General features: G+C 39.5%; 1 protein-coding gene, 1 non-coding gene and 4 pseudogenes across 2 annotated transcripts in view; all 6 read right to left on the bottom strand.

Moving 5' to 3' along the window:
• Nucleotides 1-3,391: 3,391 nt before the first annotated feature.
• LOC143850154 (cytosolic sulfotransferase 15 pseudogene) lies at nucleotides 3,392-4,333 on the bottom strand (annotated as a pseudogene).
• Nucleotides 4,334-5,882: 1,549 nt separating this feature from the next.
• Nucleotides 5,883-6,952, bottom strand: LOC143850153 (cytosolic sulfotransferase 15 pseudogene; annotated as a pseudogene).
• Nucleotides 6,953-8,225: 1,273 nt separating this feature from the next.
• Nucleotides 8,226-9,311, bottom strand: LOC143850152 (cytosolic sulfotransferase 4-like; annotated as a pseudogene).
• Nucleotides 9,312-11,358: 2,047 nt separating this feature from the next.
• On the bottom strand, nucleotides 11,359-12,531 carry LOC143851524 (cytosolic sulfotransferase 15 pseudogene; annotated as a pseudogene).
• An 879-nt stretch (nucleotides 12,532-13,410) lies between these two features.
• The window catches only part of LOC143850151 (cytosolic sulfotransferase 15-like), a 30,831-nt gene continuing 25,483 nt past the window's right edge, over nucleotides 13,411-18,758 (bottom strand). The window contains exon 2 of the mRNA XM_077359438.1: nucleotides 13,411-14,050. Coding sequence (XP_077215553.1) covers nucleotides 13,411-14,050 — 640 coding nt within the window. The remainder of the gene's footprint in view (nucleotides 14,051-18,758) is intronic.
• Nucleotides 16,809-16,915, bottom strand: LOC143852160 (small nucleolar RNA R71). Its single transcript, XR_013236725.1, has one exon. It is a non-coding gene; the product is annotated as a small nucleolar RNA R71 (small nucleolar RNA).

The following is an 18,758-nucleotide window of genomic DNA, read 5'->3' as shown; positions in this document are numbered from 1 at the left end:
CCGCACTTGATGTGGTGATCAAAACCATTCATTTGCAAGGCCCCATCATAGATAGGGTGTGTACAAAAAATCAGCTCCATTGGATCATCCTAACCCCTCCAAAAGTGGAGGGCAAAAATGGGCAAATTTGTGGCAAACGGTGTCTGTTCATTTTGCCCTCCACTTTTGGGTGGGTTAGGATGATCCTATGGAGCTGATTTTTTGTACACACCCTATCTATAATGGGGTCTTGCAAATGAATGCTTTGGACCATCCTAACAATGTGGGCCCACATGAGTTTTGGGCCCTCGACCGCACCTAAGCTTAGTGCGGTCGAGCGCACAATCTTTTTCCTCATATATATATAGAGGAAACTGTTGGTGAGCTTAAGCTCACCAAACTTATGGTGAGCTAGCTTGCCCAATCACATGGGTCCCACATTTTGGGGAGTGATCCAAACCATTCATTTGCAAGGCCTTATCGTAGATAGGGGGTGTACCAAAAATTAGCTCCATAGGATCATCCTAACCCCTCCATTTGTGGAGGACAAAAAAGGGGCAGATTTGTGTCTGTCCATTTTTGTCCTCCACAAATGGAGGGGTTAGGATGATCCTATGGAGCTGATTTTTGGTACACCCCCAATCTATGTAAGGGACTTTCAAATGAATGGTTTGGATCATCCTAACAAAGTGGTCCCCCATGTGATTAGGCAAGCTAGCTCACCAACAGTTTCCTCATATATATATATATATATATATACAAGTTTGTGTCTGTGTGTGTGTGTGTGTCCCCCCCCCCCCCTCCTTTCATTCCAAACCATCTAAGACGCTATAAAACTTATTTGGAACATCTTAAAGAGTGATTAAACCTTGATTAGTGCCTCTCACATTCATTGAGCAAGAATTGGATAGAGGCTTGATTTGTACATCCTTTCTACATGCATTGTGACCCTCTTTGAAGTGATTTGTTTTTCATATTCGATTCAATCATTGTATTTGGCGAGTGTGGTGGAGACGTAATAGCCATCTCCATAGGGCGAGTGTAAGGAGACGCGTGGAGCCTTCTCAAGAGCGAGTGTTGGAGACTCAGAGCTTTCTTTTGGATAGAGAGTCTTGGAGGCGGAGCCACTATCTTTGTAATTGGGTTGATTCACCACCGTTAATGGAATCCGTAGTGAAATCACCAAGAAGTCTTGGTGGAGTGGAAATCATTTTTGAGGCACAACCTATATGCATTGTGGCAAGTCCCTAGCAAAGCAGGGGAAGTCTGTTCTTGGAACTGATTTGAGCGTTTCACCACCACTTCATCAAACTTTTCTGGATGATTTTCTGTAGTGCAATTGGTATCCTTTGGGGGAATGGGTCTCCATTCTTGCGTCTGTTTTTTTACACTCTTTTGTCTGGTTTTTGAGGCATGATGAGCTAGAGTGAGATAACGTTCTGCACTCTATGCAGGAAGGGGACCTCTCGTATTCCACTTTTGATGAATTGTTCCCAAGGAAGTTTTTAGATCTAAACTCTCTGGCAAATCTGTTCCAGCCTTGACTTCTATGTAAACCCTTGCATAGCTGAGGCGAGTAGCCTGTGTTGTGTGGGCATCCATGTAAAGGAGGTTTCCAATCTTACTAGCTATCTTGCTTAGGCAATGAGCAGACCAAAATCTCAGGTGGAGACCAGGGAATCTCACCCAAACTGGGACAGAAGAAAGAGCTAGCTTCTCCAGGGCTATGTCTGGGGTCCATCTTCGAAGCACAAAGGGGGCGTCCTCCATAGCTGCAATTGCTTCCCTCAAGAACTATTCACATTCTTCCGAGTCGTTGAACTGGAAGAGAAAGAATCCACCGTGGAGGTTGAAACATTGAAAATCACCCTTGTTTTCCAAGTCCTCTTCAAATGATCCTTCAATGTCATGAAGTAAGGCCTTTTGCCTAGAAAGTATCCAACTAGGGAGGTCTCTCATTTTCGACTGTTCTCCTCTAGTTCCTGGTCATCAAAATCAATCTCTGATTTACTCTCTATTTCCATTGAGTGAATGAAACCCAGTTTGGAGGACACTTGGACATCCTTTTCAAACAGGGAGCTCCATGAATTTCCTTTCAACAGGTTTTTTAGGGTTTTCGGACAGTAGTGGAGGCCAATAATGAGTGTGTACCATTTCCGGCTCATTTTCCGAAATCAAATTTTGGTGGGATTCACGTGGAGTGCAAGACTCTTCGTGGTTATTAGTTTATTACCCATAGGTTGCTTTGTAATGTGAGCTGGCAGCATAGAATTCCTTGGGTGAGTGATCATAAGACCAGCTAGTGAGGCTCAAGGCTACAACTATCATGGTAAGAGCAGCTACCATCTTTTATAGCAGCCATAGGGTAGCTTTTCATATTTTCTCTATTTTTGGGGTGATTGCTAGGGGTTTTGCCAGACTTTCCTAGAATAGGAATCGTCTTCAAGCTCTCTCCCAAGGAAGGTTTCAATTAATGAACTCATCAAGGGTTGGTAGGGGGGAGAAGGTTTGCTAGTCGGAGAGGTTGTAGAAGGTATTGAAAGAGATTCAGTGTTCTTTTTTCTAGTTTTTAGTTTCCTTTTTCCAGAGGATGACTTGTCAGTTGTCTTCTTCATTTTCTGGGATGCTTCTTGCTCATCTCTTTCAGCCAGAAGTGCATCGAGAGGCCTGGAAATAAGCGATACCGATCTTATTATCTTTCAAAAAAGTGAAAAAAAAAATTATTTTGCCACAAAATTTTTTTGTTGCTGTTCGCGCGGCAGCTTCCATCTAAGCGGAACGCTCCCCTACCGATGCATTTTTGCATCCCACAGCTTTGGCAGATCCGTTGGCCCCATTCATCTTCGGCGCAAGAGCGCTCGATCAGTAAGCTATTGCGCACTCTTTCAAGGGTGGCTGCTTCTAGGCAAATCTCTTGGCTGCCTTTGCATCCCTACCTCCGTTATCACTGAGCGGTCATTTAGGGGCCTTAGCTAGTGATCCAGACTGTTTCCCTCTTAATGCATCACAAAAGTATCTTGAACCATTGCGGTTCAAGTTTTATTCAAAAGGGACCTTCAATTAATGATGATATCCCTATAAATAAGTGATACTGATCTTATTTTCTTTCAAAATAGTGAAAAATATATATTTTCCTACGAAAAAAATTTGTTGCTAATATTTCTAGGCAAAAATCCAAACAGGGCATTATCGGAAAGAAAACAAAAGTACGAAAAGAAAAGATTACTTAAGAAGATGATCCAATACATAAATAGCTGTTTATTTATTTTTTGTTGCTCGGAAAGAGCTTCACTGGAAACCAAACAAAAAAAAAGATAAGACAAGGATATATATATATATATATATATATATATATATGATGATGAGCCAATAACTAAGAGGGGAAGGTGAGACCATAACTGTGGAACTTTTGTTACGTGAGCTGATCCAAACGCTTTATCATTGAAGGGGTCAGATGATTTACCCAATCACCCACCTCCCCTTTCCAAAAAAACACCTTATTGTCATAACCAATCTGCTCCATTGTTCCACTCTTGTTCACTTCCAAATTGCTCAAATTCTTAAAACTGCATAGTTGTGATATCTCCTCCACCACCCCTTCTTTCTCTTCCTCTGGAGAGAAAGGATACCCCAAGAACTCAGCCAACCTCTTCAAATGAAGTATGGGTTCTTGTTTCATTTCCTCATACTTTAAGAATAAGACCCTTTCAGGCCTTTCCAGGCTTGCCTTCCAGTACGCCAACACATGATCCCAATAAGGACCAAATATAGAAACTCCAGTGCAAAACAACTCAAAGGCCTCTTCTAGAGAAAGTGGTCCTAGACTCTCATGTCTCAACTTACTGAAGAAAACCCACATGGAAGTAAAGGTATCTCTAGGATTCCGGCACAAGTAAACTACCCGACAATTCAACTGCATTGCCGATTCCGGTAACAACGTGTAAGGGATGTGGGCAGCCAAGAGCCTAGGGGAGGGAATGCTCTCAAATTCAGAAAGTTTGTTATATACAAAGAACTTCGAGATGACAAAAGGGACGAGGTCATGGGGGCCAGTGTTTAGCAGAGGGTGGTCAGTGACAAGGTAACGAGTCCGGTTCACAACCGCGAAAGCAACTGCCTTGAGCCAAGTGGTGCCGGCTTTGGGCGTGGTGACTAGAAATGCATCCCCTTCGCGGGGTTTAAACTGTTGATGGAATGCCACTCCTCCTTTCAAGTACTTTAGAGGATACCAAAAGCCTTGATATTGGTAGCAATAAGGAATGTACCACCCATTCCCTCTTGGAAGGGAGGAGATTAGTTCCTTGCATTCATTCCTCAATATTTCATCCTCTTTAAGCATTTGGTATGCGGCCATGGAGAAGATGGGAGTGTGAGGATCACAAGCTATCAATAATTTTCCCAAAGGAATTCGCAGACCTTGGATGCATAGCCATACTTATTATACTCCAGTTCTAGATATCTCAAGCTTACACTACCAGATATCTCAAGCTTCAACTACCAGTCTGACCCATTTGAATTGGCAGTAAAATCCGCTAAGGATCAACTCGTTCCTCCTCATCACTGCCCATACAGGATACAGGGATGTCAAGAATGTAGGTGAGGCGATCTAAACCATTCATCTTGTAAGGGACAAACCTTGCTGGAATTTATAAGCATTTCATGCTTTGTCCTCTAATTGACTCTTTCAATCAAATTTGTATTTTTTATTCTTCATTTTTTTGTTGTTGTTGTGAAGTTCTCTTTATTTAATGGAAAAATTGACCACTTAAATTTGAAAAGATTCCTAAATTACCTAGTTAACGACCCCACTACATTAAATATGGAGAATTTATATGGTGTAAGCCTATGGATTTCAGTGTTTTTCAAAAAGCACTGTACGGCCCATACCATAGATGATCAAACCGTCCATTTGATGGGCCACATTGCATATAGGTTGTGCCTCGAAAATGATTTCCATAGGATGATCCAAACTCTCCAATCTAAGGAGGTTTCCATAATATACGGTTCCTCTGTAGATTGGAGGGCTAGGATCATCCTATGGAAATGATTTTTTGGGCCCAACTGATTTACGCTTCATAACATCAAATGGATGTTTTCTACCTATGGTGTGGACGGCACAGTACTTTTTGAAAAATAATGGATTATAAGCACTTACACTGTATAAAAAAAACCCCAAAATATGAGTTTCAAAGATTACCCCTGCCCGACCTCAGATTAAGTTGGGATTTTGCATCCTAAAAACCAAGTCAAACCAAGACCAATGAGTTTTGAACCCAACCTGGGGTATTTCGGGTCATCGGTCAAGGCGTATCGGGGTATTTCGGGTCATCGATCAGGGCGTATCATTCATTTTATCATGCTCTCTCAATACTCAAAGAAGAAATAAAAAGAAAATTTTCATGTTTTCCACCCCGCATTTATACTAATCCTAAAAATGGATGCTAATTAATGACAACTATTTGATAGGCTACATAAAAAGCACTATATGTGTTTTTGCTCAGTAAGAGCTTTAGGCACTGATTAGAAAAGTTTGGAACGAAAATTTTTCTTAATTTTGGGCTTCTAGGTTGTTTGATCCCACATCACAAAAGTATCTTGAACCATTGCGGTTCAAGTCTTCTTTAAAGGGACCTTCAATTAAGCGATACCCATTTTATTTTCTTTCAAAATAGTGAAAAAAAAAATATTTTTCTAGGAAAAAAAATTGTTGCAAATATTTCTAGGCAAAATCCAAACAAGGAATTATCGGAAACAAAACAAAAGTAAGAAAAGAAGAGATTACTTAAGAAGATGATCCAATACATAAATAGCAGTTTATTTATGATTTGTTTCTCGGAAAGAGCTTCATTGGAAACCAAACAACAAGAAGATAAGAAAAGGATATATATGTAATGACTAAATAACTAAGAGGGGAAGGTGAGACCAAAACTATGGAACTTTTGTTGCATGAGCTGATCCAAACGCTCTACCATTGAAGGGGTCAGATGATTTGCCCAATCACCCACCTCCCCTTTCCTAAAAAACAACTTATTGTCATAACCACTTTGCTCCATTGTTCCACTCTTGTTCACTTCCAAATTGCTCAAATTCTTAAAACTGCATAGTTGTGATATTTCCTCCACCACCCCTTCTTTCTCTTCCTCTGGAGAGAAAGGATACCCCAAGAACTCAGCCAACCTCTTCAAATGAAGTATGGGTTCTTGTTTCATTTCCTCATACTTCAAGAATAAGACCCTTTCAGGCCTTTCCAGGCTTGCCTTCCAGTACCCCAACACATGATCCCAATAAGGACCAAATATAGAAACTCCAGTGCAAAACAACTCAAAGGCCTCTTCTAGAGAAAGTGGTCCTAGACTCTCATGTCTCAACTTGCTGAAGAAAACCCACATGGAAGTAAAGGTATCTCTAGGATTCCGGCACAAGTAAACTACCTGACAATTCGACTGTATTGCCGATTCCGGTAACAACGTGTAAGGGATGTGGGTAGCCAAGAGCCTTGGGGAGGGAATGCTCTCAAATTCAGAAAGTTGGTTATATACAAAGAACTTCAAGATGACAAAAGGGACGAGGTCATGGGGGCCAGTGTTTAGCAGAGGGTGGTCAGTGACAAGGTAACGAGTCCGGTTCACAACCGCGAAAGCAAGTGCCTTGAGCCAAGTGGTGCCGGCTTTGGGCGTGGTGACTAGAAATGCATCCCCTTCGCGGGGTTTAAACTGTTGATGGAATGCCACTGCTCCTTTCAAGTAGTCTAGAGGATACCAAAAGCCTTGATATTGGTAGCAATAAGGAATGAACCACCCATTCCCTCTTGGAAGGGAGGAGATTAATTCCTTGCATTCATTCCTCAATATTTCATGCTTTTTAAGCATTTGGTATGCGGCCATGGAGAAGATGGGAGTGTGAGGATTTTAAGCTATCAATAATGTTCCCAATGAAATTCGCAGACCTTGGATGGATAGCCATACTTATTATACTCCAGTTCTAGATATCTCAAGGTTCAACTACCAGTCTGACCCATTTGAATTGGCAGTAAAATCAGCCAAGGATCAACTCGTTCCTCCTCATCACTGCCCATACAGGATACAAGGATGTCAAGAATGGAGGCGAGGCGATCTAGACCATTCATCTTGTAATGGGCAAACCTTGCTGGAATTTATAAGCATTTCATGCTTTGTCCTCTGTTTGACTTTTTCAATCAAATTTGTATTTTTTATTCTTCATATTTATTTTTTTGTGAAGTGCTCTTTATTTAATGGAAAAATTGACCACTTAAATTTGAAAAGATTTCAAAATTACCTAGTTAACCACCCCACTACATCAAATATGGAGAATTTATATGGTTTAAGCCTATAGATCAAACCGTCCATTTGATGGGCCACAATGCATATAGGTTGTGCCTCGAAAATGATTTCCATAGGATGAACCCAACTCTCCAATCTAAGGAGGTTTCCATAAGATACGGTTCCTCTGTAGATTGGAGGGCTAGGATCATCGTATGGAAATGATTTTTTGGGCACAACTGATTTACGTTTTGTACCATCAAATGGATGTTTTCAACCTATGGTGTGGACGGCACAGTACTTTTTGAAAAATAATGGATTATAAGCACTTACACTGTATAAAAAAACCCAAAAATATGAGTTTTAAAGATTACCCCTGCCTGACCTCAGATTAAGTTGGGGTTTTGCATCCTAAAAACCAAGTCAAACCAAGACCAATGAGTTTTGAACCCAACCTGGGATATTTCGGGTCTTCGGTCAAGGCGTATCGGGGTATTTCGGGTCATCGGTCAAGGCATATCATTCATTTTATCATGCTCTCTCAGAAGAAATAAAAGGAAAATTTTCATGTTTTCCACCCCCATTTATACTAATCCTAAAAATGGATGCTAATTAATGACAACTATTTGATAGGCTACATAAAAAGCACTATATGTGTTTTTGCTCAGTAAGAGCTTTAGGCACTGATTGGAAAAGTTTGGAACGAAAACTTTTCTTAATTTTGGGCTTCTAGGTTGTTTGATCCCACATCACAAAAGTATCTTGAACCATTGCGATTCAAGTTTTCTTTAAAGGGACCTTCAATTAAGCGGTACCCATTTTATTTTCTTTCAAAATAGTGAAAAAAAAATTATTTTTCTAGGAAAAAAAATTGTTGCAAATATTTCTAGGCAAAATCCAAACAGGGAATTATTGGAAACAAAACAAAAGTAAGAAAAGAAGAGCTTACTTAAGGAGATGATCCAATACATAAATAGCAGTTTATTTATGTTTTGTTGCTCGGAAAGAGCTTCAATGGAAACCAAACAACAAGAAGATAAGAAAAGGATATATATGATAATGACCAAATAACTAAGAGGGGAAGGTGAGACCATAACTGTGGAACTTTTGTTGCATGAGCTGATCCAAACGCTCTACCATTGAAGGGGTCAGATGATTTGCCCAATCACCCACCTCCCCTTTCCTAAAAAACACCTTATTGTCATAACCAGTCTGCTCCATTGTTCCACTCTTCTTCACTTCCAAACTGCTCAAATTCTTAAAACTGCATAGTTGTGATATCTCCTCCACCACCCCTTCTTTCTCTTCCTCTGGAGAGAAAGGATACCCCAAGAACTCGGCCAACCTTTTCAAATGAAGTATGGGTTCTTGTTTCATTTCCTCATACATCAAGAATAAGACCCTTTCAGGCCTTTCCAGGCTTGCCTTCCAGTACCCCAACACATGATCCCAATAAGGACCTAACATAGAAACTCCAGTGCAAAACAACTCAAAGGCCTCTTCTAGAGAAAGTGGTCCTAGACTCTCATGTCTCAACTTGCTGAAGAAAACCCACATGGAAGTAAAGGTATCTCTAGGATTCCGGCACAAGTAAACTACCTGACAATTCGACTGTATTGTCGATTCCGGTAACAACGTGTAAGGGATGTGGGTAGCCAAGAGCCTAGGGGAGGGGATGCTCTCAAATTTAGGAAGTTGGTTATATACAAAGAACTTCAAGATGACAAAAGGGACGAGGTCATGGGTGCCAGTGTTTAGCAAAGGGTGGTCAGTGACAAGGTAACGAGTCCGGTTCACAACCGCGAAAGCAAGTGCCTTGAGCCAAGTGGTGCCGGCTTTGGGCGTGGTGACTAGAAATGCATCCCCTTCGCGGGGTTTAAACTGTTGATGGAATGCCGCTGCTCCTTTCAAGTACTTTATAGGATGCCAAAAGCCTTGATATTGGTAGTTATAAGGAATGTTCCACCCATTCCCTCTTGGAAGGGAGGAGATTAGTTCCTTGCATTCATTCCTCAATATTTCATCCTCTTTAAGCATTTGGTATGTGGCCATGGAGAAGATGGGAGTGTGAGGATTTTAAGCTATCAATAATGTTCCCAATGAAATTTGAAGACCTTGGATGCATAGCACATACTTATACTCTAGTTCTAAATATCTCAAGCTTCAACTAGTAGTTTGAGTCCCTTGATGAATGGGCTGTAAAATCCTCCATCACGGCCTACACAGAATTCAAGAATGTCCGCTGCAAAAGGGCTCTTCATTGGATCCACGTCATTTTTATCTGTCATTCCTCTTATATTTTTTATTCATCCACTTCTCATTTTTATTTATTACGTGCTCTTTATTTAGTAGAAAAATTGAATAAAGAGCACTACCTTCTGCGCACTTCCTGAATTCTGCCACATGCTATATTATAAAAACAAAGAGCACGTAATAATTTTTTTACCTTCGGGGGCACTCCTCGACTTTTGCCACATGCGATATTATAAAAATAATAAAGAGCATGCAGTAAAAATTGAAAAAAGAGCATGTAATAAAGAGCTCTTAAATTATTTTATTAAGTTGCGGGTCGGCACATGGAGGATGTTGACGTGTCTCAATTCTGTCGTATTGTTCTACTCTACTTCCTAATATGACTAGTGGACAACCCGTGCGATGCACGGGGCAAAAAATAAATAATTCGCCAAAACTTTGCCAATATGCGTAGGATATTGAAAGATAGAAACAATTTTGCTAAAATTATGGGATATAGTGGAGATTTTATCTCCAATAAATAGAAACAATTTTGCCAATATACATGGGATATTGAGTAGTAGAAACAATTTTGCTAAAAATGTGGGATATGGTGAGATTTTTGTCTACAATCCAAATATATCGCCTTATAGAAAGAGTTTAAGATTTTTGAGGAGGGGTGCCACGTGGCACACCCACATCGTCCAGGATTATGTTTTACATATATATTATATGATATCTACTGCCCTTTACCGGTCGTCTCAATACTAGATTAAAAACAAAAAATAAAAACTTTTCCGTGCTAAAAATGTCTTACTTTCCATCAAAAGTTCACTACATGAAAGTCAATTATTAGGGCGGAAAAGGTAGTGTCTGTACCGATGGCTTGAATTTATTGCTTAAGACGCAATACTCGTAGTTTCCTGTAAACATTAAGGGGCCGTTTGGATACGCGGATTTTAGAATCAAGGTTTTTTGTTTGAAAACAGTGTAAAAGAGGGTTCATGATCAAGTTGTTATATGCTGTGCTGACAGCGTTTCTTGGATTTTAAGTGATAAATTCAGGTTTTAAAAATCTCTCCTGCATCCTTAGATTTCTATAACCTGAAAATATGGGAGGATCTGCTACTCTCTTGCTTACGGGAAGAAGGGCGAGAAGTAAAAACGAGTCAGAAACGACGGCCGGTCCCGCTTCTTCTCTTGTCTCGTAGCTACAATTTTAAAGAAATCCTGGATTCTAAAATCCGTGTATCCAAACAGCTCCTAAATCTGAAGGGTCCGTACCACCGTCTCATTTAGTCAATTGAAACATGTTACGATAGTAAATGATGCATTTCTGGTATGAATCGTGTCAGGTGGCTATAGACACCCCATTTTGTTCGGGCCCTAAATTACCAAGTTCTAATAAAAATCCCGTCAATCAATGTTTTAGGTCCTCAAATTTTACCCTAGGATAGGTTAGGGTCCCAGCTAGGTCCCTGCAAACTTTTGTCAAAATCCGAGTAAAAATGCCTAATAAGACGAGTCGAGTTAGAATGATAGTGTAAATAGAGGATTGTATTAGGCATTAGCTTTGCCAGCTTTTACACTAGAGTGAAAAGAGGGTGATTTAGTTAATTAAACTAAGACAACTTAACTTAGGATGTAAGCTACTTTTAAAGGGGGGTGAATTATCCCACTCTAATTTTTGACTAATTTCTTCCCGAGACTACCCATTTTCAGCAAAATCAAATATAAAACACTTAGGATGGGTGTCTTAGGGTAATAGAAGGGGATAAAATTGTTGCAAATATTTCTAGGCAAAATCCAAACAGGGAATTATCGGAAACAAAACAAAAGTAAGAAAAGAAGAGATTACTTAAGAAGATGATCCAATACATAAATAGCAATTTATTTATGTTTTGTTGCTCGGAAAGAGCTTCATTGGAAACCGAACAACAACAAGATAAGAAAAGGATATATATGATAATGACCAAATAACTAAGAGGGGAAGGTGAGACCATAACTGTGGAACTTTTGTTGCATGAGCTGATCCAAACGCTCTACCATTGAAGGGGTCAGATGATTTGCCCAATCACCCACCTCCCCTTTCCTAAAAAACACCTTATTGTCATAACCAATCTGCTCCATTGTTCCACTCTTGTTCACTTCCAAATTGCTCAAATTCTTAAAACTGCATAGTTGTGATATTTCCTCCACCACCCCTTCTTTCTCTTCCTCTGGAGAGAAAGGATACCCCAAGAACTCAGCCAACCTCTTCAAATGAAGTATGGGTTCTTGTTTCATTTCCTCATACTTCAAGAATAAGACCCCTTCTGGCCTTTCCCGGCTTGCCTTCCAGTACCCCAACACATGATCCCAATAAGGACCTAATATAGAAACTCCAGTGCAAAACAACTCAAAGGCTTCTTCTAGAGAAAGTGGTCCTAGACTCTCATGTCTCAACTTGCTGTAGAAAACCCACATGGAAGTAAAGGTATCTCTAGGATTCCGGCACAAGTAAACTACCCGACAATTCGACTGTATTGCCGATTCCGGTAACAACATGTAAGGGATGTGGGTAGCCAAGAGCCTAGGGGAGGAAATGCTCTCAAATTCAGAAAGTTGGTTATATACAAAGAACTTCAAGATGAAAAAAGGGACGAGGTCATGGGGGCCAGTGTTTAGCAGAGGGTGGTCAGTGACAAGGTAACGAGTCCGGTTCACAACCGCGAAAGCAAGTGCCTTGAGCCAAGTGGTGCCGGCTTTGGGCGTGGTGACTAGAAATGCATCCCCTTCGCGGGGTTTAAACTGTTGATGGAATGCCACTGCTCCTTTCAAGTACTTTAGAGGATACCAAAAGCCTTGATATTGGTAGTAATAAGGAATGTACCATCCATTCCCTCTTGGAAGGGAGGAGATTAGTTCCTTGCATTCACTCCTCAATATTTCATCCTCTTTAAGCAATTGGTTTGCGGCCATGGAGAAGCTGGGGAGTGTGAGGATCTCAAGCTATCAATAATTCTCCCAATGGAATTCACAGACCTTGGATGCATAGCCATACTTATTATACTCCAATTCTAGATATCTCAAGCTTCAACTACCAGTCTGACCCAATTGAATTGGCAGTAAAATCAGCTAACGATCAACTCGTTCCTCCTCATCACTGCCCATACAGGATACAAGGATGTCAAGAATGTAGGCGAGGCGATCTAAACCATTCATCTTGTAAGGGACAAACCTTGTTGGAATTTATAAGCATTTCATGCTTTGTCCTCTGTTTGACTTTTTCAATCAAATTTGTATTTTTTATTCTTCATTTTTTTGTTGTTGTTGTGAAGTTCTCTTTATTTAATGGAAAAATTGACCACTTAAATTTGAAAAGATTCCAAAATTACCTAGTTAACCACCCCACTACATCAAATATGGAGAATTTATATGGTGTAAGCCTATAGATTTCAGTGTTTTTCAAAAAGCGCTGCACGACCCATACCATAGATGATCAAACCGTCCATTTGATGGGCCACAATGGATATAGGTTGTGCCTCGAAAATGATTTCCATAGGATGATCCAAACTCTCCAATCTAAGGAGGTTTCCTCTGTAGATTGGAGGGGTAGGATCATCCTATGGAAATGATTTTTTGGGCACAACTGATTTACGTTTTGTACCATCAAATGGATGTTTTCAACCTATGGTGTGGACGGCACAGTACTTTTTGATAAATAATGGATTATAAGCACTTACACTGTAAAAAAAACCCCAAAATATGAGTTTTAAAGATTACCCCTGCCCGACCTCAGATTAAGTTGAAGTTTTGCATCCTAAAAACCAAGTCAAACCAAGACCAATGAGTTTTGAACCCACAGTACTTTTTGAAAAATAATGGATTATAAGCACTTACACTGTATAAAAAAACCCCAAAATATGAGTTTTAAAGATTACCCCTGCCTGACCTCAGAATAAGTTGGGGTTTTGCATCCTAAAAACCAAGTCAAACCAAGACCAATGAGTTTTGAACCCAACCTGGGGTATTTCGGGTCATCGGTCAAGGCGTATCGAGGTATTTCGAGTTTTCCACCCCCATTTATACTAATCCTAGAGAAAGTGGCCTCTTCTAGAGAAAGTGGTCCTAGACGCTCATGTCTCAACTTGCTGAAGAAAACCCACATGGAAGTAAAGGTATCTCTACGATTCCGGCACAAGTAAACTACCCGACAATTCGACTGTATTGCCGATTCCGGTAACAACGTGTAAGGGATGTGGGTAGCCAAGAGCCTAGGGGAGGGAATGCTCTCAAATTCAGAAAGTTGGTTATATACAAAGAACTTCAAGATGAAAAAAGGGACGAGGTCATGGGGGCCAGTGTTTAGCAGAGGGTGGTCAGTGACAAGGTAACGAGTCCGGTTCACAACCGCGAAAGCAAGTGCCTTGAGCCAAGTGGTGCCGGATTTGGGCGTGGTGACTAGAAATGCTTCCCCTTCGCGGGGTTTAAACTGTTGATGGAATGCCACTGCTCCTTTCAAGTACTTTAGAGGATACCAAAAGCCTTGATATTGGCAGTAATAAGGAATGTACCACCTGATGAGCACAGTTATGTGTGAATTGTAGGTAGGAAAAGCATGCATTTTTGTTATTTAAAGCGGTACTACTAAGGTATTTTATTATTTTTGGTATTTCAAGGCTACTTCGGATTTTTTCGAAAAATAGAGCCAGGACCTATGAAATGAACAGTTTAGATCATCCAATAGAAATGGTTTGAGCCATGATCATCAGGACCCACCTTGATTTGAATAACAGCTGTAGCCCTTCACGTTTTTTAAAAGTTTCTGTACTGTATACTAAGTGGGACCCACTTTTGGATTAAAAATGGCAATTACTATGTGATTCATAAACTATATAATATATATGGGACCCACATGCAATTACAAAACACATGCAAATCTTTACATTTGTACACGTTTTTGCATGAAATAGTAATTTCTATTTCACCTACTTGCACTTGCTCTCACTATTTCTAAATATTGCAAACCCATAGGATAATCTGAACCGTTGGGATGAGCATGACATCATGGCTGATTTCAAAATAGGCAAAGCCGTAACCATGTTGGGAATTTTTGAACCAAAATAGAGATTGTCTTATGTGATGTGGGACCCACTTGGGTTTTTGGAAAGCACTGTTGTGGAAAGCAATTTCGGCATCTTGTTATTTCTATCTTTGCATGGGCTGGATGATAAAAAAATAAAGCATACATATGCATATGCATGGGAAATCCAACAAGGGTTTTTCTTTTATAGAAGTTTGACTTTTAATGGCAACAAGCCATATTTAACAAGTGGGTGACATTTTGTATAGGAAAAGGGAATTTTCTAATTGCATATAATTTATATATATACAATTATGTGGGACCCACTTACATTTGCTAAAATTCATTCCCTATGTATATGAGATTTTATATGGTTTCTAATATATGCATAATCATGCTATTTTGTCTTGTAGCAAAATAGCACCAATTCCCACGTAAGAGCAAGAAGAGTAGAAAAAGTCAACAAAAATTTACCAAAAGGGAGTGCCAAGAAGCTTAAATTGTGAGAAAATAAAACAAGAAGTTTGCATTATAAACAAAGGGTGAAATTTCAAAAATTGCCAAGGAAAGGTGGTGGCTTCCAAAAATACAAAAATATACCAAGATTGTGTCTTTTCTTGGAGATGAAAATAGAAGGGGAAGAAAGCTACATATTGGAGTGAAGAAGACATTCTCTTTTTCATTCTCTCTTTTTCTCTCCACTACTCTCAAGCTCTCTCTCTTAGGTTTTCTTGTTCTTTCTTTTTCTTTTTCTTTTCAACTCTCAATCCAAGGCATCATCATCCACCATTCAAACTCAAGGTGACATTAAAGCTTGAAGGAGGAAGATTCAACCAAAGATTGGTGGAGAAAAAGAATAAGTTCCTTTTATTTTTGTTATTTATTTTAAGTTCAATTTGATGTAATTTTGTTTCAATTCAAGTTAGTGAAGAAGTAATTTGCTTTTGTTTCATTTCCTTTCAAATTCTATATGGCAATTCTTCTCCCATCTATCTCTTTTATTTTTATTTTTCTTCACTTCTTCATGAATAACTAAATCCTAATTACTTAGAGTTTAGTTGAAGCCATGGGGAAGGAAAAATATTTATAATTAAATAAATCTACTCAATTGAAAATTTGTGTAGGATTTTGTGTTTGGAAAATCCCAATCATTCATGCCATTGGCTTTCCCCTTTCGTATGAATGATTGTTGAATAACAAATATAAAGTTCTATATAATCAATGTAAATTGGAGAGTGGATTTGATTAATTACTTATAAGGAATGACATCCCTTTGATCTTATTCCTTATTGACTAATTAATCGAATTTTCAACCCAATTCAAGAGTTGTTTTAATTAATCAATCTAATCCAAACCCATGGTGGATTCTAACCCTAAGTAATCTTTTATATTGAATTAAGATTTTTACACTATTCCAAATTACTTTTGCAATTTTCCAATTAACTTAGGCCTTTAAAATTTTGGTTTTCTAATTAAATTAGATAAGTAGTTAAAAAGAGATCATTAGAACATTGGTACACTTTGCCTAAATTAGGATTTTAAATAAAAAAGATCTGAGTTAAATTTGATTCTTAGATTGATTAGAATATACGCTTATATATAGTCTTGGCTCCGAGGTCAAGTCCACGGGAATCCTGAGTCCATTCCAGGCAACATTATATCATAGCTAGTATTCTAATCAGTACAAGAATAGGATTGACAACTAGATTTCTCTTCTCTGAGTTCGACCCGTATTTACACGATCCGTGCACTTGCGGTTATTTAATATCTCTAACAAGTTTTTGGCGCCGCTGCCGGGGAAGAGAGTTGCATTAGAATCTTAACCGGTTAGAGACGGCGGAAGACATCGCACCAAATCCAAATCAAGTAGTCATGGCGGAAAACAAAAGCCGCCCAAGAGTTTGCGCGATCGCTTCTATCTGGCCCTAACCGCGCAACCTTCTTGCATTAGATTGCCAATTGCACAGGGCAATAATTTTGAGCTAAAATCGCAATTTATCTCTTTGCTTCCTCATTTTCATGGCCTCCCTTCGGAGGATGCTTATTTATTTTTGGGTGAGTTTGAAGATGTTTGTGCTTTGATTAAGTTGCAACAACTTACCGATGATGCGGTAAAGTTGCGGTTTATTACGTTTTCACTCAAGGATGGAGCCGAAAAGTGGCTCTATGGCTTACCAACGAACTCCATCACCACTTGGGAGGAGTTCGCCGTCGCTTTCCTAAAAAAGTTTTCTCCATTACATAAAACTAATAAGCTTAGGAACGATATTTTACAATTCAAACAAAAGCCATTAGAGTCATTTTCTAAGTTTATGGAGAGGTTCAAAGACCTACTCCAAGAGTGTCCTCACCATGGAATTGATTTGTGGTACTTATGCCAAATTATTTATGAGGGCATAGATTACCAAACAAAGCAACTTCTTGAGTCCATGTGTCCTAACGGTTTTACATCTTTCACGGATGAGGCCGCGGCATGGAACTCCTTACTTGATTTGGCGGAAAAAACAAGAGAGTGGGAATCCACTCAAGATGGTGAGAGAGCCACTTCAAGCAAGGGATTTCTAATAGAGGGTGCCGTGGCAAAAGAGTCCCATCTTGATAGCCTAATCAAAAGGCTAGAAGCAATAGTTGTCAAATGACCCTCACAAGTAAATCAAATTGCACATAGTGTTTCCATGTGTAATTGGTGTCAAGCCACGGACCATGTCATGGAAGAGTGTCCAACTCTTGCTAAATTTGATAATTCTAATGAGAATGTGAGTGCTCTTTATGCTAATAATCCTTATTCTAGCACTTATAATCCGGGATGGAGAAATCATCCCAACTTTTCATGGAGTCAAAGTAGGCCATCTAATTTCCTAGGCCAAGGCCAATTCGGCCAACCTAGGCCCACCTTCCCTCCCTATTTTGTTCGGCCATTCCCTTCCCCTCCTACTTTTCAAAACCCCATGATTAATAATGTTTCAAATCAGCAACCACCGAATTTTCAAAAACAAGGAGAGTCGGCACGCATAGCTTCATTAGAAAAAAGCATAGAACTTCTCACTAGCACTTTCATGACAAGCCAACACAACATGGAGAAGCAAATCTCCCAACTTGCCATGGCGTTGCATGAGAGGGAAAAGGGGAAGATGCCAAGTCAACCCGTTCCTAATCCAAGGAACGTGAATATGAATGTGAATCAACAGGTACCGCAAAATCAGTTGAATGCCATTCAACCAATTTTGCCGCCGCAAGAGCCCTCCAACGAATGTAATTCCGTATATGCTTTAAGGAGTGGTAGAGATTACCACAAGGATGAGGTCAGATCTGAACCTTCTATAGATATACAATATACATCCAAAGCGGTAAGAAAAGACTCCCCTCCAACAGGCTCGATTGCGGAACCCAAACAGGTAAGTGAAGAGCAGGCTGTTTCTCCACCTGAAAATGAGTATGTGCCTAAAGCTTCTTTTCCAAGGAGACTTGCTAATAATAAGAAGGTGGATGCCATGGATAAAATTTAAAATGTGTTTAAACAAAGTGCAAATTATCATTCCTTTATTAGATGCGATTTCTCAGGTTCCTACTTATGCCAAAGTGTTGAAAGATTTGTGCACTCAAAAGCGCACAACTAATGTGCCCAAGAAAGCTTTCTTGGCCGCAAATATAAGTTCCATCTTGTCTCTACAAATGGTGGCTAAGTATAAGGACCCAGGATGTCCTACTATTTCTTGGACTATTGGTAACACAAATATTGAACATGCTCTTTTGGATTTGGGTGGAAGTGTAAATCTCTTGCCTTTTTCTGTATTTAAGCAACTAGGATTAGGAGACCTCAAACCAACCACCATCACTCTTCAATTGGCGGATAGATCAATTAAAACACCCAAAGGGATGGTTGAGGATGTGTTAGTTAAAGTAGGTGATTTTTTATTTCCCGTAGATTTTGTTGTGTTAGATACCGAGCCTGTTGCTAATATCAATGATCAAATTCCTACCATCCTTGGTAGGCCATTCCTTACCACTAGCAACGCTCTAATTAATTGTAGAAATGGATTGATGAAATTGTCTTTTGGAAACACATCGGTTGATTTTAATGTCTTTAGATTAGGTAAGCAACCAAATTTTTATGAAGAAATCAATATGTTGCATTCCTTTCCTGACGACATTGTTTCTAATTTTGAAATTGATTTTGATGTAGGATTCCAAGAATGCTTGGA

The sequence above is a fragment of the Tasmannia lanceolata genome, unplaced genomic scaffold, assembly GCF_043159265.1.
Source record: "Tasmannia lanceolata isolate RefF3 unplaced genomic scaffold, GAP_Taslan_0.1 ptg000018l, whole genome shotgun sequence".
In the NCBI taxonomy this organism is placed as follows: domain Eukaryota; kingdom Viridiplantae; phylum Streptophyta; class Magnoliopsida; order Canellales; family Winteraceae; genus Tasmannia; species Tasmannia lanceolata.
This window is presented reverse-complemented; position numbering and strand designations above follow the sequence as displayed.